The sequence below is a fragment of the Rutilus rutilus genome (assembly GCF_951802725.1).
Source record: "Rutilus rutilus genome assembly, chromosome: 13".
NCBI lineage: Eukaryota > Metazoa > Chordata > Actinopteri > Cypriniformes > Leuciscidae > Rutilus > Rutilus rutilus.
The window spans coordinates 7,445,032-7,468,091 of NC_140218.1; the positions used below are offsets into that span (position 1 = coordinate 7,445,032).

General features: G+C 37.8%; 1 protein-coding gene and 1 long non-coding RNA gene across 3 annotated transcripts; one reads left to right on the plus strand and one right to left on the minus strand.

Annotated features, from left to right (window-relative positions):
- Positions 1 to 1,380: 1,380 nt before the first annotated feature.
- On the minus strand, positions 1,381 to 22,409 carry LOC311302640 (uncharacterized protein). Of its 2 annotated transcripts, none has more exons than XM_084428641.1 (5): positions 22,303 to 22,409; positions 12,470 to 12,796; positions 5,579 to 5,721; positions 3,850 to 3,914; positions 1,381 to 3,738 (listed from the first exon to the last, which is right to left on the minus strand). In XM_084428641.1, the coding sequence occupies exons 2-5, from the start codon at positions 12,738 to 12,740 to the stop codon at positions 3,630 to 3,632; spliced, it is 588 nt and encodes a 195-aa protein (XP_084284767.1). In that variant the 5' UTR covers positions 12,741 to 12,796; positions 22,303 to 22,409; the 3' UTR covers positions 1,381 to 3,629. The 2 variants fall into 2 exon arrangements, with proteins under 2 accessions (XP_084284767.1, XP_084284766.1); XM_084428640.1 differs by lacking the exon at positions 22,303 to 22,409 and adding an exon at positions 14,260 to 15,473.
- Positions 2,649 to 22,296, plus strand: LOC311302654. Its single transcript, XR_014629631.1, has 4 exons — positions 2,649 to 3,901; positions 15,937 to 16,396; positions 17,181 to 17,474; positions 17,776 to 22,296. It is a non-coding gene; the product is annotated as an uncharacterized lncRNA (long non-coding RNA).
- Positions 22,410 to 23,060: the final 651 nt, after the last annotated feature.

Here is a 23,060-nt window from a genome sequence, read left to right on the forward strand (position 1 = left end):
TGATAGCAAGGCCCGGGAAACTCATGGAAATTAATAAACACTTAAAAAGTCTTCATTTCTAAAGTAAAAAAAATCAATTGTATAGTTCTAAAATATTAGCTTCAAAGTATTAGTTCCAAACAACAACCAAAAGTGAACATTTATTTTTCAAATGTGAAGGAACCACACTGTGTTTTACCTTTATACACTAAACCCTATTAAGGTTTAAAGTCACTAAACTCCAAGATTAAGTAGAACTTAAAACTTTTATTTTGTAATACTACACAAACAAACATGTTCATGTGAAATGTTGTCTTGTGCAATTTGATTCCATGAACACCATATTAACTCAAATATTTTTTCGTCTTTTCATTTCTCGTTATTCCATTTGAAATAAGAAATGTGATCAAAACACCTTCTAATTCATACCTCATCTTTCAGCCTAATTCATAAAGTATTTTAATCACCATTAATGAGCACATTTTCTTTCATGTTTAAACAAACAAACAACATGTTAACAATTTCTTTCTTTCTTCATTCTCACAAAGAATTGGGAAGAGGAAGAGAGTGGAGATGGCTCAACTGAGGAAAAAACAATATAATGGTTTATTTTAGTATGATATAAGTTTTGGTTAAATATTGTTAAATGAAATGCGTGATCACTTTCAGGATGAGGAGCTGATTGTGGAAGACATGGAAACAGCATCTGAGTGGGAAATATGAGTGCAATGTGCAAAACAATGCTTGAAAATAACAGAATTGAAACAGATCTGGCTCTACTCAGCAAGGTTTTTAATCACGTATTCTTTATCTGGCCTTTACAATATTATGTTGTTAATGAATTGCGACCTGAAAGCTGAAGAAAAAAGTTCTTTGCATGGCATTGTGGTTTGGAAGATCATTACCAAATATGTTCACTCCTGTCATAACATTATTACACTCCATTATTCACATCGGGTAGTTGGGCTGTTTTGGCCAAATAACTAAATTCACACTAATTATTTTCGCTTCTTTTATAAAGACTGTAAGTACGCATATCCTAACATAAAACATGTGTTGATCTGATTGAAGATCTGCTGTAGAAGCTTTTGTTCATCAAACCTGCAATCTCAACAATATAATAAAAGCTGTATAACTGTACTTCTTAAAACAATTAAAAAACAGATTATTAACATTAATACCAACATACAAGTTTAAATACAAATTCAATCTGTATTACTTCAAGTGTGATTTTTTTTACCACATAAACAAATGTGTATTGCATCAATAAATGCGGTCATATTAAACGGTACACTAAATAAATGAATGAATTTGTATTATTTAACATTTATGATCGATTACTTAAGCAGTGAAGTGAAGTTTAACCAGACAGAAAACACCAGTCAACGCTGTGGAAAAGGGTTACAAAAAGATATATTTATTCTGGAAATACAGCGATAGACATAAATCTCCTTTCATACAGTATCATCTGATCAACAGACATCATATACACTCACCTAAAGGATTATTAGGAACACCATACTAATACTGTGTTTGACCCCCTTTCACCTTCAGAACTGCCTTAATTCTACGTGGCATTGATTCAACAAGGTGCTGAAAGCATTCTTTAGAAATGTTGGCCCATATTGATAGGATAGCATCTTGCAGTTGATGGAGATTTGTGGGATGCACATCCAGGGCACGAAGCTCCCGTTCCACCACATCCCAAAGATGCTCTATTGGGTTGAGATCTGGTGACTGTGGGGGCGATTTTAGTACAGTGAACTCATTGTCATGTTCAAGAAACCAATTTGAAATGATTCGAGCTTTGTGACATGGTGCATTATCCTGCTGGAAGTAGCCATCAGAGGATGGGTACATGGTGGTCATAAAGGGATGGACATGGTCAGAAACAATGCTCAGGTAGGCCGTGGCATTTAAACGATGCCCAATTGGCACTAAGGGGCCTAAAGTGTGCCAAGAAAACATCCCCCACACCATTACACCACCACCACCAGCCTGCACAGTGGTAACAAGGCATGATGGATCCATGTTCTCATTCTGTTTACGCCAGATTCTGACTCTACCATCCGAATGTCTGAACAGAAATCGAGACTCATCAGACCAGGCAACATTTTTCCAGTCTTCAACTGTCCAATTTTGGTGAGCTCGTGCAAATTGTAGCCTCTTTTTCCTATTTGTAGTGGAGATGAGTGGTACCCGGTGGGGTCTTCTGCTGTTGTAGCCCATCCGCCTCAAGGTTGTGCGTGTTGTGGCTTCACAAATGCTTTGCTGCTTACCTCGGTTGTAACGAGTGGTTATTTCAGTCAAAGTTGCTCTTCTATCAGCTTGAATCAGTCGGCCCATTCTCCTCTGACCTCTAGCATCAACAAGGCATTTTCGCCCACAGGACTGCCGCATACTGGATGTTTTTTCCCTTTTCACACCATTCTTTGTAAACCCTAGAAATGGTTGTGCGTGAAAATCCCAGTAACTGAGCAGATTGTGAAATACTCAGACCGGCCCGTCTGGCACCAACAACCATGCCACGCTCAAAATTGCTTAAATCACCTTTCTTTCCCATTCTGACATTCACTTTGGAGTTCAGGAGATTGTCTTGACCAGGACCACACCCCTAAATGCATTGAAGCAACTGCCATGTGATTGGTTGATTAGATAATTGCATTAATGAGAAATTGAAGAGGTGTTCCTAATAATCCTTTAGGTGAGTGTATGACCACAGCATATTCACTGATCACTTCATATTGCACACAAAACCGGAAAGCACTTGTGAAGATCTCTAGCTACAGTCTGTCTGACTCTACGAGGCACTGGGGTTTAAAAAGACACAGTTGTTAAATTTAAGGATAGTTGTGTTGAAGAAAAAGCTGCATCTGACAGTTCAGGTTCATCGGCTACATTCATTTGAGCTTGAGGACTGTATCCGACTGAAATATGATCGCAATAAGGGAGATCATGGCACAAAAATGTCAGTATTCGGTACCAATAACAGTCAAATTTCACAGTTCTCTGAATCAATTTTGGTACCATTGCAAAAACACTTTTGACAATAAATTAGTTAATTTTAATGCTATAGATGACTATAAATAAATACGGTTAAACCTTTAGTATGTAGCCTTCAAATACGGCTCAGTTAATAAACACTGCGATAAACTAAAGAAAAGTTAGTAATAAGATGAAAATCAAAGTAACACTACAGGTAACAGAAGCAGCAGAAGGTCTATAGCACGCACACTGCAACACTTAATGCACTGATCGATTTAAACACATATGGGTTTTTAGTCCCGTTTATCGATATGATTATCATTATGTCTAAAAACTAAGCCTGCAATTTAATTCGGTTGTCAGTCACTTCAGAAAGTTAGCAGTGTGTATCAGCATAAAAAAATAAAACTTTAAATTGGCAATTGCATTTACACACTGAACAAACAGGTCTGATTGGCTACAACGCTGCAAAAAAAAGAAAAGAAAAAAAGAACAGTCGTCTATCAGAGGGTGCCAGACTGATCTTTTTTAAATTAAACCAGATTTGTTAAAATAATATTTCATGTGATTTTTTTTGTTTGTTTTGCAGGTCGCACTTACTAAACATGGTTGGATATGCACAGAAATTGGATTTGGACTGACAGTATGAACGAGGTTAAAGTGTTTTAAGACGCAAGAAGAGCTTCAGCATTTTCTCCACAACCGTTCATGGCGACGGCTACACAACCACTGCAATTGTTTTTCCAATTGTTGTTTTCTGTTGAGACACTGGATCTGTGAAGAAAATAACAGAAAACTGTCCTTAGTGAGGAACAACATGGCAAATTAAATATCCTACTTTATGGAAAAAGTCATGTGATGCAACAAAAGTGAAGATCTTCATACCTGGAGACAGCAGGAGTTTCTCTGGCTTCTTCTTCATCATCATCATCATCCGGTGCGTTACTCTTCTGCAAGTCAACACAAAAACACAATGTAACCAAAATAATAGGTGCCGTTTACACAGTTGCTATGAAACAATGGGGAAAACCATGCAGGAACATCTGCTATCTGCACTGTAGATCCACTTGTTAAATCATCTAAATCAAAAACATGCAAGTTAGTCAAGTCACCTTTATTTTTATAGAGTTTTATACAATAGAAATTGTTTCAAAGCATCTTCACAATAATAAACAGGAGTAAGGACTGGCTCACAGGACGCATGGTCTAGATGCGTTTTTTAAAAGTTTAACTTAATTTAACTTGAGCGCTGTGTTTTTAGTTTTAGGTTTCAGAATTAATTATGCAAATACATAAAAAATGTTAGACCCTATACCAGAGATGCTACTGAAAGAATGATAGATCCTCTTCTTAATATTATTCATTCATCATTGTCATTAGGATATGTACCGAAAACTTACAAGCTGGCTGTTATTAAGCCTCTTATTAAAAGAAAACTAGAGAGGCTTAGAAAGCTCTACGTTTCACATTCATGGGGCCAAAATTTCAGTAGTCAGACTCGGTACCAATTCCAGTCAAATTTCACGGTTTTGGTAGCATAGCAAAAAACGATTGTAATTTATGTTTTACCATTATATTTTTTACAACTATTTGGGGGGGGGGGGGGGGGGGGGGGGGGGGGGGGGGGAACATGAATTTTTAATGCCATTGATAATTTCAAATAAACAATGCATTAAAACTGTAGCCTTCAAATACTGTTCTGGAGTGTGTTTCCCGTACAACGTCGTAACTCGCTGCTTCACTACTATAGTACGATGCATCGTAGAAGAAATCAACTAGCTAGTCACGACTGTTTCCCAAAACCATATCGTCACAAAGTAGTCGAACATAGTTGACTAACGATACTTTTGAGAAATTAATAGAATCTAAAGAGTGCCCAAATGTCGACTTAACTCTTTTGTGCCTGCCTCCATTAGACTCTTGATTGGCAAGGACAAAGGCCTATGATTGTCTCTGGTTTGCACTGATTATCTAATATTCTTTATTACTTTAGTTTATATTATAATTCTTATTTACTGTTGGTTATTGTTATTTATTGCTGGTCTTATCATGGTGTTTACGCAACCATTATTTGTGCAATAACAGCGGCCTTTTTAGCTGTGCAATATGACGCCTGTCTACATGTTCTGCTCCACTGTATGGATTGATTGATTGATTGATTGATTGATTGATTTAGAAATGCAGCATACACTAAGCCCAAGACAATAAAGTACAGTATATTGAAAAGAAAATTTAGTAATAAAATGAAAACCAAATTAACTCACTGTAATACTCACTGTCTCTGTAATATTCCAACACATTTATTCGACACAGATTGACAAGCGTGTACGATCATGTTTCGGATCGTATTTGAGGCACTCTTAAAGGTTCAAGTATACTTCGACTGTCCGCATGACGTAATTTCCGTCATCAGGAGGGTTCAAGAATAAGCATACTTTGAAAGCTGTGCGGACACGACGCATCTGGATGTGGAAACTGAAGTATACCCGAGCCTTTAGTGATACAGAAGAGCTCAGGAGGACAACTAAACTGTCCTGGGTTTAGCAGCGACTTTATTAGAACTGCAGCGCTGCTCATATCCACTGATAAAAGAATAAATGGAAGTAATACTTGCCTTCCTGAGTTTCCAGAAGTAAACGCCCCCCGAGACGACAATAACTAGAGGAATTAACGCATAAAGCCAGAGTATTTTAGAGGAGCTGGGAGGTTTTGGGCTGATGGAGTGTGGAGGAGCTGGACTGGAGGAAACTGGAGCTTCTGGAAGAGACAACAAGACAACTTGCTTTAAACAATTTAACAAATCATATTGATAGAGCTTGACATGTTAGTCATGATGATTCTATTTTGATGTTTCAGGCTTTATCCTATAAAGCCTGTTGTATTCTTCTATTGGGTCGAGATTCTCTGAGTATTCCTCGTGAACTCCCGGCCGTTTGAGTAAACCATCTGAGGGACATTTACTGAAGTCTGTCTCTTTTGTTATTTATGCTGTGCAGCAGAGAAGTTAGGGTAAGAGACTCGGCCCAGGGCTCGCAAAATCGCACACCCGACGTCCCGGGGATTTTGTGTTTTCCAGTCGGGCTACCAAAATGCGTAACCGGCCTGCCCGACGGGCTAACTGAAATATTGTTCGCTTCAGTCTTGTTAATCAGATTCAGCGCGTTCTTCATCTTCAATCCGCAGCGGCGCCGAGCAGAGCGCACGTCAGAAACAGAGGACAGGGTGTGTGTGTTCATTGTATAGATGTGTGTGTGTGTTCATCCAATAGTTGATATTGTCACTGCTTGTCAATGTCAGAATATTTGAGGTGACCAATCAAATCGAAGTAGGCAGGCTTTATGTTCACAGAAGCTGCTGAGCGCGAATTTGAGCAGAGCGACTGACGCTTCAGTCTGAGGTCAAGTGCGAGATAAGATGCAAGTAGCTAAACTAAACATTTCATATTTGACAGGGTTTTTTTTAGGTCATAAATGTGAAACGAATGACAAAAATGATCAGGCAAACGAACATACTTTTGTCTAATTTTGCCATTTTGAACTGAAAATAGGCCTATGTAACGTGACTCTGTCATTGTGTCACTGTCATTGTGAGGGGATAAGAAATAGAGATGCACCGATTACAATTTTCTAGGCCGATTCCGATTTCCGATTTTTCACTGAGTTTGACCTGCCGATACCGATTTTAGCCGATTCCGATTTAATTTTTTTCTAACCACTTTACAGCACACACAAATATTTATTTTCCATCTTTTCTTTAACCCTTTCACGCGTAAGTTTAAAATATTCTAACTGACACCCCCACCCCCCGAGTGAGTTTTTTCGCGAACGTTCCCTTTAATGTTTCCATGGCGACGCGTCACGCGATACACCGCAGCCACAATTAAACTGTATGACAGATGTGTCGCTTTTATTTCACTTTTCCTTTTTTATTCAAAATATTCACAAACTTGCTTACCATGTCATCAACTAGCCTATCTGATATTCCGATTCTCAAATACGTGTAAGTGAGTGGTCGTTTAAAAACCTTTAATCTTGATCTATAATGAGATGGGCGCCGCAATGTTGTCCTGTCAGTCGGATTTACAGCACGTGAATTCATCAGTTTCTCCGAAATAAATGCAAGAAAGTGGCCGGTGAACTGAGAAGAATAGAGTAAACTTTATAGTTACTTCCCCTATGTTTGTCTGATATGAATAACACACATGTCGGCAAATTATATTTGAATAGATTGTTATTGCTGCTTCCACAGACATCAGTGTGTATTTTACAAACTCCAAATGTATTGTTTTAATCGTGCTTATGTGTATTTAAATATCTGAAACCTAAAATAAACATTTTGAGGTTGAAAACACTGCTTAGTTGTGCCATAACAGCGCTGAACGCGTCCGTCTCTGGCTCAGCGCCAGGCAGCCAACGCGCGAAAGCACAGTTTGAATCTGGCAGTTATGCGACGTCACTGAACATCTAAATGTGGCACCGCACCGTACTCTCATGGGCACAGACATACAAATCCCATATATGAGACCGTACCGCTCAAAAGGTTAATCATGCGGCGCCCGAGTGCATTTGACCGGCATAAAATCGGCATTTGTCAGACTGACCGGCCGGTCGCCGGTCATGGCCGATCACGTGAAAATCGGCCAATTCCGGTCACCAGCCGATCAATCGGTGCATCTCTAATAAGAAACATTAACAAAGCCGTTTTCATCACGTTTAAAAGATTAATAATGAATGTGTACATGTTGAGAATTAATATAGTACAATCTGTAGCCTTCATTCAATAAAAAAAGTTCAGCTTTAGGAGGGGAAGAGACAGGGCAAGATGAGGAGACTGAGAGAAAAAGAAAGAGTGATGGATAAGAAGTGAGAGCAGGTATTGACACATAATCTACTGCCCGCTGACATGGTTTTAAAGCTATTTCTTATCCTTTTTTTGTCCTCAGGGGCGGACTTTACCATTAGGCAAAGGTCGGCAATTGCCTTGGGCCCCAAGCTACCTAGGGGCCCCCAAAATGCCCCATTAACTTATGCTTAAGTTTTTTTTTTTTTATTATTATTATTTTTACTTTTCGCAAATTATATATTTCTAAATCTACATTTGCGAAAAATGGCATCAAATCATTATTCGCAGAAAGGAGGGGGCCCCCCACCTCACTACATTGGACTATTCCATTATCTCACGCATCTGCGAAAGTGACAAGACTGTATTGCGACAAAAAACTGACAGAGAAAAAGAAGTGATTGACAGAGTGTACAGAGTAGCCTAGTAGAGTAAAAACGAAGCGAAGCTACCCAAGCGGTGCTGAAAAAAGGAGGAAAAATAGCAGAATAAGGTAAACTTTTTTGTGATGCCCGCTGACAATGACAACAACGCTAAAGATGAGTCTAAACGTGAAAATGAAAAGTTTCGAAGTTACCCAAGCGTCTCACATAAAAGAAAAAAAGAAAAAAAGACTCAGATACTGTAAGTATTTGGGAAAGCTGCCAAAGATGCCAAACTTTTTTTATGGCTAGGAACAACAAACGTCCAACGCACAGAAAAATCGTGAAGCAAAGAGGACATAGAGACCGACAGACAAAACAGAGCAGTTTAAATTACTTATGTTATGAAAAATCTCAGCTCTCAGATTCTGTCAATTCTATTACAAAATTCAAACAATAATTACCGTTTGGAGCTTGTAATGTGACGTGACAGATCCCTAGAGGCACGTGAACTGATCATCTTCGGTAATAACTTACCAAAATGTACATTCCTTATTCATAATATCGACCAATCAGTGTTTTTCAACCGCGGAAAGAGGTAAGCTGACCGGAGAACACTCGTCATGTAAGGACCATCCATTAGCCCAACGACGGAATCCAACGGTCTGGCGAAGGTTTAAAGCGTGTATGTCTTTTCAGCGATCCAGTGAAGTTCACTTAATTTATTGGAACTTAGTTTTAGTATTACTTTAGCTCTATGCGTAATCTGACTCCAATTTCAAATGATAATCAAATTTAGATCGTATTTCTGATTAGAAAATAATCATAAATATTGATTATGAATTAATTTAGATCTTTGATTATTCTGATTATCCCATACTTTCAATTATTCGTTCATCACGGACCTAGTGTCGCTTTGAGACGTCACGTCGCGACTGCGCGCTCACGATCACAAACTAGCCAGTCCTGAAATAGTCAGAGGGTGCAGTACAAATATTTTACCCAATGCAGCCGCTCACTGCAGACCCATAGGTGTAATTTTTTATAATATTTGCAGCGTACAACATGCTAAGTCAGGAGATAGTCAGAAATCAGGAGGTCTTCCTAAGATGTGCCCCATGGTCCATTCAAAGTGCCTCCAGTTTGATCTATTCTGGACAAAATTTGCGGAAACACCAGACTACGCATTAATACTGGAAATAATGATTTCAAAAGAATGCAGAATAAATCAAGATGTAACATTTATTTGTCAGGTAAAAATATCTCATGCCAATTACAGAAGTAAATTATTAAAAGCCAATTCAAAAAATATATGACATCATTTACTCAAAGATGACTCTAAAAGTAAGTAATGTTTTCCTGACAAAGACACACAGTAATTGTGTTAGGGTTTTCCAACAGGAAAATACTGACATGTATTACTGTGCGGGGGATTCTCCTGGTAAAAGATTCCCAAAGATTGCTCTGTCCCCTCACCTTAAATACCAGACCAGAACAACAGGGGTTAAACAAATGTTGTTTAGAGTTGTTTGGGCCAATCCATGTACCCCAGGGGGGTAGCACCTGGTTTCAGGAGATATCTTAAAGAGATATCAGCCAGAGAGGAGATACAGGATTCTCCTAAGTTCGCAATCTTTCTCATTAAACCAATGACTGCAATGAAATTAAGACCATTTTACCAATCGCACTGAGACACTTAAAATGATACCAAACATGAAAAGGAAAAACAACATATTCACAAGATACACCATATGTGTTATATAGACATTCTTAATGAACTTTCAGTGCCTTGAGGAGGGAGAGGGGGGATGAGTTGAAGTCAAACAAGGGGACAAGGAGATAAGTTTGGGCAGGACAAGGTTCTGTGCTCTGTCTTTGCTATCTGCTGACCAGGGTGCATTTTATGGCTTTATTGCAGGGTGCGTTTTGTTTTAGCAGGAAAATCAGTTCTTACAGTCACATAACGTTTAGCCTAACGTTACCTCAGGAAAGCCATTTACTTACCATAATATAGGCTATAGCATGTTAGTTGACTAGAAAAATAAGATATAAAGAGTATTTAGCTAAATATGTGTACTATATTATTTATTTAGTATATTGTTTAGCGCATTATGTTTAATTTTAGTTATTTTTAACCTTAAATAATACCAGCTGATATGGCTCTCTGTATGTTCACAGCATTATGTGAGTTTTTTTTTGTCTTGAGAAAAATTAACGGCTATCTTGTGTACCTAATATGTATACAAATGAGTCAATATTGAATCAAATCACAAGAATTGAATCGAAATGGTGAAATTTGTCAAGCAAAAAAAACCCCACAAAAAAACCCAGAGCTTACCATTGTACCATGTATACCTAAACATTGTAACGTTTCTGTTTAGGAGTGAATAAGTGTATGCAAGGTTTAAAGGGGAAGTTTTATTCCTCCTCTCCAACCTTTACCTGCCTATTCACCATTCAGTCTGTAAAAAAAAAAATTTCGCTCTCTTTTAAAGGTGCAGTGTGTTATTTTTAGATGTCACAACAATATGTCGATCTTCATAGAAGGGGGTTCCCGCGGTTATGTAGATATAAATGACTCATTCTAAGGTAATAAGAACATAACGGTTCAGGTCTTTATACACCACTGAAACATAGTTATGGATCTTATATTGCATTTCCGTCAATAGATCCTCAGAATATGACACATTGCACTTTTAAAGATCGGATGGGGGGCCCATACATACCTTCGCCTTGGGCCCCCAATTTGCTAAATCCGCCACTGTTTGTCCTTTGAACATCTTGAAATGCAAAATAAAAACGTTTAACCCCCTAACAACCTTAAATTTAGGACCTTTTTGATTATAAAGCCCTGTCTATGGCCCTGTATTAGGAATAAGATCAATAATGAATGTGTACATATTGTGAATGAATTTAATAAACTTAGTTAGGCTAGTGCCTAGCTTAGTAGCTTTCAGTAAATGAACGCGTCTGAGAAAATGATTCATAAATCAACCTATCAGTTGACCCTATGTTTACTTTCTTCACTGACAGACAAAAATGAAAAGCCTATATCAGTCAAAGCTCAGCTTTAGGAGGGGAAGAGACAGAGCAAGAGAAAAGGAGTGTGATGCTGATGAGGAGAGAAAAATAATCAGCTGCGTGACATGGTTTAAAAGCTATTGTTATCCAATTTTTTTGGCCTTCAAAACATCTTAAAATGATGTGAAGTGATGAGAAAACCCTGCCATCTGCATGTTAATGAAACTAGTTAATAGTAAGCATTAAACACTAAACTAAAGTGTTACCCTCATTGGGGGCTGAGCCACAGACACAGACTGAATCATGTTCCACACTGGTCACACACATTTCAGTTCAGTTAATGCATATTTGTATTGATAATTCTAATTTGATTATTTTATATCCAATTGTTGATATTGTTTTGAAAAAGTTTTTGATACATGTGTTGACTCCTAACCAATATTCTACATTAAAAATTGTCTTTTTATTTGGGCTAGTAAAATTCATTTCGGGTTACCAAAATCTGAAGAGTGCCTGCCCGAAATTTTGCGAGCCCTGCGGCCAGTTGTCGACAGAAGACGCAGAGAGCTAGAGTAGGATAAAAGTTATTAAGTGTCGATTTGCAGACGCTAGACAGTCAGGTTTAGAAAAAATCCATTACACTATCTATACTTGTGTGTGTGTGTGTGTGTGTGTGTGTGTGTGTGTGTGTGTGTGTGTGTGTGTGTGTGTGTGTGTGTGTGTGTGTGTGTGTGTGTGTGTGTGTGTGTGTGTGTGGAACTGATGAACAATCTTTTATGTGATAAATGGAATCCACTAAATATCCACTTTTATTTTGTTTCTCAATAAAAGCACATACTCTACTGGTGCTGTATCAACGATTTGAGACAAATATAATGGAAAATAATGTGAGGTATAAGTTTAGCCAAACCTTGACTAAATTATATTATTTTACAAATTTTCAAAATCCTGTGAAATTACACACAGTATCAGATTTGGATGGGTTATCCAAGAATACGGATAGTAATAAATATCGTATCGGCGCATCCCTAATTCATGCTGTGGATCAAACAAATGCGACACACACCTGAGTCTTTACATCATTAACAACGCCTAAATTGCAGTCACTTACAATTTATTGCAGGATTTTGTGAGAAGCATTTAACTGTTTCAAGTAAATGTCAATAAGAATTTTAAAGAGTTAATAAGACTTAATGAGCAGAGTTATGACCATTAATATTGTGTCTCTCATAATCTTGATTCTGGTACATTACAGGCAAACAGATTTATAGTAATATACTCACGGTTTACAACAAGCGCAGCAGTCACCTCAAACACCCGATTATCAGTGATGACTTGTGCTGTATAGAGGCCTGAACTGGAGATGTTCACTTTCAGAAGAATCAAGGACACATTTCCTCCTTCAACTTGCAGATGTTGAGATGTTTCAATGGGGTCACAGATGGGAAAAGAGGCAGGGGAACAGTACTGTGCAAGCAAAAGTTTTCCCTTGCTCTCTCCTTCAAAAATGATTCTGACTTCATCAACTCTCTCCAGTCCAGTTTCGAAGTGCATGAAAACATTGTGTCCTTCCGTTGCCTCGAACTTGGACCCAGCAACGTGCACAGCGACTGCTTAGAAAGAGAGAAACAAAGAAGGAAATTTTTACTACACTTTAGAACAGTTTCCCAAGTTTTATGTCTTATGTATTCCAACAGCCGATAGTGAGGCAGAAGTACCATAATTAGTTCCAAACCTGATTATGCATTACTTACCTGAATGTATTAAAAAGGTCATGAATCACATGTGATATTTTGACATAAGAGGTCATTTTACTATAGAAATATACTGTATGTTTGAGACCATAAAATGCCTAGATACTAAAACTAGTTTTGTTCTTGCCGATACATTTTTTGCAAATCAGGATCACTGTAAGTCCTTCCACCTCAGGTAGAGATGTAACAAAATAACTAAAAATAATTTAGCTTCTTTGAGCTCCAGTCTCCTGTCCCACACAACTCTTCAGTCCACAATTGTTACAAGGCAATTACAAAGGCTTCTTTAGAAAAAGTAAAATAGATTTATTCAAAAAGTGTTTAAGTTCAAAAAGTTTAAGTGAAGCAATATTGCTCAAGAGACGGCAAAGCCGAAATAACAAGTCCACACGGTGGTTTATCAAAACAAAGTTAATCAAAGAACATGAAAAAGAAAATGGCAACCAAACCACGGTCTGTAAACCCAAATTAGGAAATGGCAGGCAAATACTGCAATACAGAGTAAGCCCCTTACAAACTGATAGCCCAACATCACATAATGCTCACCACAACACTACCAAAATTTCAAAGTGTGTATATCTCCAGATGTTTTTAATGTACACCAACATGCAAGAAGGTTACAGTGGCGGCACTTTAGAAACTAACGTGTGTCTGGAGAAATAATATATTGTAAATGTAAAAATATTTTATTTACATTATGTATTTGACTTTTATTCATTATGTTGACTATTTAGGCCAAGAAAAAATCAGAAACTGACGTAGCTGTATACCATTTTATTTTTATTTCAACTTTATTAGACTGTAGATAAAAAATAAAATTATGATAATATAGTTTAAATGAAACATTCGTTTTTTTTTAAGGGAAGAAAAAGAAAGAAAGCTAGTCAAAGAACTATGAACTAAGAATGAATTTTCAACTATGAGCAAATAACATTTTGTTTCACTGAAAGGCTTTCAGGAAAGCCGGTTGCCACGTTCAATTAATTGTATTCACAATATGCACACATTCATTCTCAATATGACAGCGTGTCATCTGTGTAACTGTTCTTACAGGGTCACCTTAGTAAAAAAAAATGCACTGTGAAAACCAGAGAGTATCGATGCTCACTCACTACGTTACCTTCACAGAGATTCTGAAACATGAAACAAAATCACACGAGCCTATTCAATGCTAATTTAACTCTGACGGGTCGAGAGCGGCACAAACACCTGTAACGGCGGAGCTTATCGGCACTACGGTCTTATTTAACACTTGTGCCCGTTTAATACCGAGTTTCGGATCCATTCCCTATGATATCCACACAGAACTGCCCACTTACCTGTAGTAGCGATTAAGAGCCAGACTGCGGTGAACATCTTTTGTAAAAGAAAAAAAAATTCTAAACATAAGGCTCAAAGTATCCTTCAGTGTTGACGTTGGGTGCGCTGTAGGCTACAGCATCAAAACCATTGTCCGTATTGCTTTTATATGGTTGCAAAAACCACACCTAAACGGTGTCCTTTCGTTACAGCCAATAGAGAATAAAGCTCCTCACTACACATTCTGCCGATTCTGACGCAATGATTGTCTGTTTTTTTTTTCTGCCAGCGTGAGACTAGGAAGTGGTTTTGGTGATTTGGTCTGTTTAGCAGCAGTAAGCTCGCTTTGTGGTTATGTGACTCACAAGACCGCTACACTGTTAGGCCTCTAAAACTTATCTTGTTGTAATCCTCCATTGCAATCCTGCTATGAACTAACCGCAAACTTGCTGTTCTGTGACTTCTGCAGTGTCTTTTATTTCCCTTTCTATTTGTGGCCCTAGAGTTTCTAGAGTTGATTTATTATCTATGCATTTTCTCATTCAATCCCGATGTATGCGCAAGTCATTTTATTAAACCCGGGGGAAATACGCCATCTCTCGTGGATCTTTTCCTCGGACACTACATAGCCTATATTGTTTTTCTCTCTGGGCAACATCTCACCTTTGCGTTCCAAGGAATGTGAATTCAGGAAGGGAATCAGCAATAGATCTAACAATTGTTTCAGATTAGGAGGAATAATAAATTGAGAAGTAGGCTATCAAAGAAATGTAGGCCTACAGTTAATTCTGATCATTTTCCTATAAGTACAATTGTAAATAGGCTAATGAGATAAAGAGGGAAAAACAAGGAAGGAAATACAGGAAAGTGCAAGTTTGAGAAAGCTGGCAAAAAAAAAAGTAATGATGAGTGAGGAAGGAATAAAAACGATCAAGATTAAAGAAGGAAAAGATATTGAAAGGATAAATAATTAGTTTCAGTGATAGAGAAATGCTGCAAAAGAATGTGTCCCAAAAAGTAAAGGATAGAGAGAGGAGAAAATAGTTCAGTGCTGGAATGAGAAGCGTTCAATATCAGCCAGAAAAGGAAAATATTTAAAATACTGAAGAAAACACATAAATGATAATATATAAGAAAACTCAAGAAGAAATTAGGAAAATCATAAGGGAAGTATAAAGAGAAAGTATTTGAGATCAATTTGTTAAGAAATTGGTACTTCAGTTAAGGAAATGTGGAGCATAAAAAGATTAAAATGCAATAAGTGACAAAGAGAAAGCAGAAATGTTCTGAAAATAGTTTTTTTATTAAATAAATAGTTCAGATAACATTGGCATTACACACACATGCTCTGTAAATAAACTGTGCTTGTCAGTGGAGTAGCAGAGAACAATCAAGAATATAATATATTATGAGGGACTGTTTTACTGCCTAAAATGCAGTAAAGTGTAGGCTAATAGCATTTGTTGTACGGCAATTCTTGTCACCAAATTATCGTTAAGTTTTTAATGGTTTAAAAGGAAGGCGTACACATCAGCGAACTCCATGTTTACTTCTACATGACAGCGTGCCTTCGGTGTTACTGTTTGTGGCGAGGGGGGCGTGGTTTTGCGAAGTCTGTAGCAGGAGAGAAAGGAGGGGGCCGATCGGTGAGTAAGTAGGTCAAGTGCAAAATGATGAACACCTGTGTCTGATTGCAGTGATTGGCGTGGAGAGACCGGATATAAGCCAGCATGCGGGAGGAGATGAGAGAGAGAGTTGGACTGGAACCTCACGTGAACGCTGTTGTCTTGAGTGGAAGGTGTCTTTGTTATTTGTATTTTGTGCTGTGCTTGGCACGGTGAATGCGCTACGTGCGCCTCTTTTGTTTATTTATTTTCATTTGTAATAAAGCAGTGAGTGTTTCAGTCACGCCGACCCCTGTCTTCTTCCTTCCTTGCCAATACAACATTGAACCTCGTTACACTGTTCTTATGCACATGCGGGTCTTTTTAATTAAAAAAATGCAACGTGAAAAACATGCAGCATCGATGATCACTCACTATGTTCCCTTAACAGAGATTCTGAAGCAGGGCCGTTTCTAGGCATAGGCAAACTAGGCGGTCGCCAGTGAGAGCCCCCACCAGGCCACCACACCTAGAGATTTATTTTCCCGCCCATGTGAGTGAAAGAAAGATCTTTTATTTTATTTTTTTACATTTCCGAAAACACTCCTTTTCATCATGGTTTTTTATAAATTATATATATGAGGATGATTAAGTAAGTTATGTTGGAAAAATATCCATGAATGAAATAAACATAAACATAAACATAAAACAGAACCTCTTTTTGGAGACGCCAACCACTAAATATCTCGATCATGGTGATCTGGGGGGTATTCCAGAAAGCTTGGTTAACTTACCATTTGGTAAATCATAACCTCTGGGTTGATTTACCCCAAACCCGCATACCATGAGTATGTCGGTTCCAAAACACCTGAGAAGAGTTAGTTTAATCAACCTCCTACTGGTTACCCAGAGTTAATGCGCGCATACGGTGAGTACATAAAGACATTTTCAATGGATCGCCGATTTCAGGAGTCACCATGGAAACCCAGGGAGAAAAAAAGCGAGCTACATACTTCGGTGAAACTGAGTTGGAGGTTTTAATGCTTGCTTATGAAGACTATAAGCCCATTTAAAAAAAAAAAAAAAAAAAAAAAACAATACTGCTGCATCAGCAAAAGAAAGAGAGTTGGCTTGGCAAAAAATAACGGACTGAGTAAATGCACGAGTTTATAAAATTATAAATGGGCTATTTTCCCCTTTCATTGTGACGCAAAAATTATTTGGGGCATGTAGTAAAAATAGACAAGTATTTACTTGTTGGCCTCCATACATTTCTTAATATTACAGTAGTAATGCACATAATTGGCTAGTAATATGTTGGCTTCTTGTTTTATCAGGTGTAATCCTTCTGGAGCCAGAAGAAGTGTGAGCCAAGTCAAAATGAAACACAAAAACATTCTCCAGCAAGGTAATATTTTCTAAACTTGTTACTGACGCCATGTAATTTAGTTTTCTATGTAGCCAATAGAAAGAAGGCTGAGGCCCGTAAAACAGGTGGGGGTCTACCTCCACCTTCCCTCACCCTAGCTGAGGAGCTGGCACTGTCCCTTAATAAAGGGCGACCTGTGGTTGATGGGATTCCAGGGGCAGTTCATCGGACTCAGCTACCAAGACAAGTGGCTTAGTAAAATGTAGGTGTACCATATTAATACTTATGATTTATTGATGTTTTCACTGTTTTTGTCAGTGTTTTAATAAAGAAAATCATCAACATTGTCACCATTTTAAATAGGCATTTTGAATGCATTTTACAGTCATTGATTCACTTGTGCAGTATGCATGCTGCTTTGACTGCATATGCTGTGTACTGTAATCTTATTACTAGTACTCTTAGATGTTCCTAATGTCCTTCTTTATTAGTTGTATTTGTTTAAGAATATACATTGAGTATTGAATATGCATGATTATCTTATTGGTTTAATTATCTTGCAGTTGCTGATGGCCACATTGTATTATTGGATCCTCCTGCAACACCACACTCTGTCACAGTTGTAAGTGATTATTGTCTTTAGGTTTCTGTTTGCTAGACCAAGCATCCTTCCTTATTTTCACTGAAGGCTGAAGATGAAGAGACCACTTCTGCTGTGACAGAAACAGAAAATGTGGGGAGGCCCATAGAGGTATGATGCATAGAATGAATTCCCCCTTTTTTGCATAAGAGAATAAATAAATTGTCATTGTCATTTTACAGAATATGGCAGGAGATTTTAATACAGATGAGGGTCCATCTACCTCCACACAGAATCTTAGCAGTGTAAGAAATGTTCTGCAGTTCTCCTTCCTCATTTAAATATTTGGTCTGTGTTTGTATTACAGACTTTATCAGTCATGTTTAATTATTCTGTCTTTCTAGTTGCCTGCCAAAGAGCTGTATAAGGTCCACCTTCAAAAGCAAATCAGAAAAAGTGACATGGAGATGGACCTTATACAGCTTCAAATGGAGGAGGAAAGGCTTAACCTAAAAAAGGCCAGACTTGAATTGCTGGAGCACCAGCTTAAGGTGGGAAAAAGTATGTGAACAGTAATCTGTCATTGGTTGATGAATGAAATCTAAAGCAATAAATACAAATGTCTTTTGTTACTGGAAATAAAGAAACAATGAACAACACTTGACTGTTAACTGGTTTTAATTAAAGTGATTTTGGCAAATCATGTCTCGTACCACCCTGCCATCTCTTTGGTCTACTGGGTTCACTGGGGGTTTCTCTTGGCCATCTTCAAGAGAAGGGGGGGCCCTCTCACCTCTCAGTGTGGCAATGTTGTGAAGAACAACACAAGCAGCTGTGATGTCACATGACCTTTCTGGGCTGACCCTGAGCCCACGCAGGCACTGAAACCTTGCCTTCAGGATGCCTATGTTCCATGTTCTGCTGTGGGCCAGGTTGAATTGTGCCTGTGGTCCAGGCTCAGGTTCAGGGTAGGGTGTCATCATATAGGGCAGACAGGGGTACCCTCTGTCCCCCAGCAAGTAACCACTAAAGTGTCATACAAAGGTAGTTAAAGTGTATAATTGCATTAAAAAAAAAAAAAAAAAAAAATTGTGTAAGGCAAAACATACCCTGTTGAAATTTGTGGCACAGTGATGACTCCCTAAACATTCTGGCATCATGTACAGACCCTGGCCATTTGGCTTCAACATTAGTGATGAGGTGGGTTGCATCACATATTACCTAGTTAGTGGGGACCAGTAATGAGGGTGATTTAATGGTTTAAACACCCAAACATTTAGCACCCAAAAAATCTATTGTCACCTGCACATTGATGCTATGGATTGACTTCCCATTACCATAGTCTCCTTCATTGACTGAAGGAGCTTTAATGGGAATGTGGGTTCCATCAATGCACCCAATCACATTTGGGAACCCTGAAATTGAAAGTTATATAATTAGAAACTTTTTAAATTATTGTGAGTGACTGTCACTGTATACAGTATGAATAGATTAAGTATAGTGCTACTGCTATGTAACTAAAATGGTCTTTCATAGAATATCATAGAATGGACAAACCCGCCACTCTGTGGAATTCCTCTTTAATGACCCTCAGTGGTTTATGGCCAGGGAACTGCACAAAAGTGTGTAGGAACCGTTTGAGTGCAATGCATACTGTACGAACAGACACAGTTGCCTTTCCCACATGCTCTGCATCACCTATTGTATACAGAAAACTCCCCGTCGCAAAAAAGTTAAATAAATGGAGTTAAATATTTAACTCCATTATCTTCGTTTAATAAATTAACTATTCTTTTGAAAAACGGCAACGCTCCCGCAAATATTCATTTGGATACGAAAACACATTGATACGTGGTCGTATCACCCTCTCACGGCGGAAAAGAATTTGTATTATCTGTGCTTCCACATCCACTGGATCGTCTTTAAAACGGCACGCCATGCTCAGTAACCTTCTGAAACAAACTAACCCTGGAACATAACCTGCTACCGAGCAGGTTATCTTCAGAGAGTAAGTTCCTATGGTTACATACATACCCAGAAAGTTACCTCCGTTTTTGGAACCGAAAGTTAAGGTTATATACTAACTTACCCTTAAACTTACCCGGGTATGTCACATAACCTGCTTTCTGGAATACCCCCCTGGTGTTTTCTCCAAAATAAAAGCTCAAGGGTTTATTTCTTGCAAGTGAAGAAATTAGGACAAAAGTATTGTAATTTTCCTGTACTATAGTGTAATGTAAAATATACTTTTGAAATATAAATTTTCATTTATAGGCTACTGTACATTTATAGGCTATATAGATTTTACGTCATACTTATATAGCCTAAATCTTAAACACCAGTGATAATGTAATGTAGACTGAGACTATATCGTAACTAAAAAGATGTATGAGCCCTCTTTAATGTCCAGGTACAAGTCAAAGTTTTTTCTTTGTTCAATGTGCACAGTTGAAGCCGGTTGAAGCTCTTAATTTTGAGCTCTCAAAGTGCACCAGATTGATGCATTTAACCTGAAAATGTAGCTACAATGTTTTCTTGCGGGGGACCATGCCCCCGGACCCCCCTAGAGAGACAGAGGTCCACCCAACATGTAGTTTCACAAAATCCTATGGGAAAGAACGATCATTTATGAACTTTACTCCAGCATAGTATAGTGCAACAAAGTCCTGTGTTCAGTGTTCAAAGTTCAGTGAATAAAACTGCTAGCGGGGGCTCAATAGGAATCTAGCCTAGAGCGCCAAAAAGGCTAGAAACGGCCCTGTTCTGATGAAACAAATCACAGGATCCACTCGGTCGAGTGGCACACAACACACCGGTAACATCGGAGCTTGTCCTACTACAGTCTTATCATTTAGCACTTTTTCGGATCCATTCCCTATGATGTCCACACAGAACTGCCCATCTACCTGTAGTAGCAGCAGCGATAAAGAGACAGACTACGGTGATCATTTTCATTAAAAAAAAATATATATATATTCAAAACATAAAGCCAAAAGTTCACTTCAGTGTTGAAGCAAACGCATAGCGCTGCGAATTGCGTACACTACAGTCCTATCGGGGTGTGTTCACTGTACAGACAGAGTCAAGATAACAATGATGCATGTCGGTCTCAGGGTCGGTCTCCTCTTTTTTGGTTTTGCTTTTTGGTTGGCAAACCAGCTTGAGGTGCATTTCCGCCACCTACTGGGTGTGAAGCCTCGATGAACGAAAGGAATATATATATATACCCTAACTGTTTCTGTGCTTTCTGAAATATATTCTGAACTGTAATGATATTGATTTCCAAATCTCTTAATTTTTCAACTAGCTGATTTCTTTCTCTTTTATATGCCTCATAGTGTAAAATAACACGTTCAACTGTTTTTAATTTTCCACAATAAATGCAGCAGTCTGTCTCACACTTTCCTATAATATGCAGTGAATAATGAAGGTTATTGTGTCCTATACGGAGCCTGGTCATAACTCTTCTGTTTCCAAATACCCTTCTTTCAATCCCCACTTTCAATCTCCCTTTTGACTCTTTATTCCTTTCTTCTTGCCACACAACTACTGTTTTAATAATACATTTTACTTCTGTTTTACTATGTCACTCTCTCAGCCACAGACTGTAAAAAAAAAAAAAAAAAACACTTGTGGAGCTAAAAGGTCCAACCACACCCCTGAAACTAAACATAGCGCAGCCGCTTCTTCTACACTTCAATGATGATCTCTGTCAACCCATGATGAATCATGAGTCACTGAGTCTGAGAACAAATGAACAAGTGTCTGTGTGGGTTTTACCTGATCTCTGATCAGTTCTGTACATTTGTAGACGTTTTAATTAGACATTAGCATAATTAAAATGAATAATTGGTAGTTAATAGTCTCTTATTGGCCTGTTTAGCTGAGCCATTCATAGAACAAACAAAACAAACCCTGACATTTGATAAAATAACATATGAAGAGTTCAGATGCAAAAGTGCCATCTGAAATTTTCTTCTAGAATGATCAATTTATCAAGCTCGTATATTTAAGTTCAATAATTTCACTTAAATGGCAATGCAAATGACCTATTAATTGTCATTTAAGTGAAATTACTTAACTTAAACATACAAGCTTTATAAAAATGATCATTCTAGAAGAAAATTTCAGATGGCACTTAGAGGCTTTTGCATCTGAACTCTTCATATAGGCACTTGATAATCTTATTAGACGATTCGATTATTGCATTTGAAAAGTTTTACTTTCAATAAAAAAAAAAAACAAAAAAAAATGCAATAGATCTGCAAGAGGTGTTTTTATGCATACAAAGTCCATATGCATGTTTGGCCCGGATTTAAATCATTATCTTTTTAAATCTTATAAAAGTTATAAAAGAAATGCTCTTTTATATTACTTTAAAACATGGTATTCTATTTGTTAACGCAATGTGTTAACTGTTAAATATGCAGTATGTTCGTCTAACATATACAAGTCATATTATATCTAATTAACAGATTCATACTCTCGGATGTGAATATATTTTACTTACTTGTGACAGCGAGGAAGGTTTGCAGAAACAGCTCATCGTTCCTGTTCTTGCGAAATGGCGCACTTCCCCGCTTGCTTTTGTGGTTCAGTCTACTTTACTTTAGCACACAGTGACAGCAGCCGTTGAGCACCTCCTCTCCTACAATTCTCTAACGCATTGATTTGATTGGCTGCTTGGATGAACTTATTTTCTTGTGGGTGTTTAGTTTTTTAGTCTGTGGTTTGACAGCCGAAAGAGAAAGCAGAAATGTTCTGAAAAGAGTTTTTAAAAAATCAGATAGTTCAGATTACTTGACAAAGTAGAGTAAGGAAATGAGTGTCAGCGTTACTGAAGAACAGGCGACAGCAAGTATGGAGCCAGATCTGTCTCATTAATAATTCACGCAAAAAACATTATTCAAACATGCATAGCCAACTTCACATGCACAAATAAGAAATGAGAAGCACCCAATGATGTAAGATCGCTGAAGAACTCATATTGAGGAACTGTTTCGAAATTACAATGGTTCACCGTTGGGGGGAGATGATCTCTGTGAACACATGAATCATGCATACTCACTGAGAAACATTGTAGCCTACAAGTGTCTATGGGTTTTACCCTTTTACAGTCTATGGTTTTACCTGATCTCTGATCGGGCTTTAACATTTGTGGACGTTTTAATAAGAAATTTGTATAGTTAAAATGAATAATAGTAGTTAATGGTCTCTTATTGGCCTGTTAAGATGAGCCACCCATGGAACAAAGCCCTGAAAATGTAT

Coding starts and splice junctions, on each gene's coding strand:
- LOC311302640 (XM_084428640.1), bottom strand. CDS start 14,296: ATGTTCACCGCAGTCTGGCTCTTAATCGCTACTACAG. Junction 12,797..14,259: donor GCTCTTAATCGCTACTACAG/GTAAGTGGGCAG, acceptor CTTTCTAAGCAG/TCGCTGTGCACGTTGCTGGG. Junction 3,915..5,578: donor ACTTCTGGAAACTCAGGAAG/GCAAGTATTACT, acceptor GTTGACTTGCAG/AAGAGTAACGCACCGGATGA.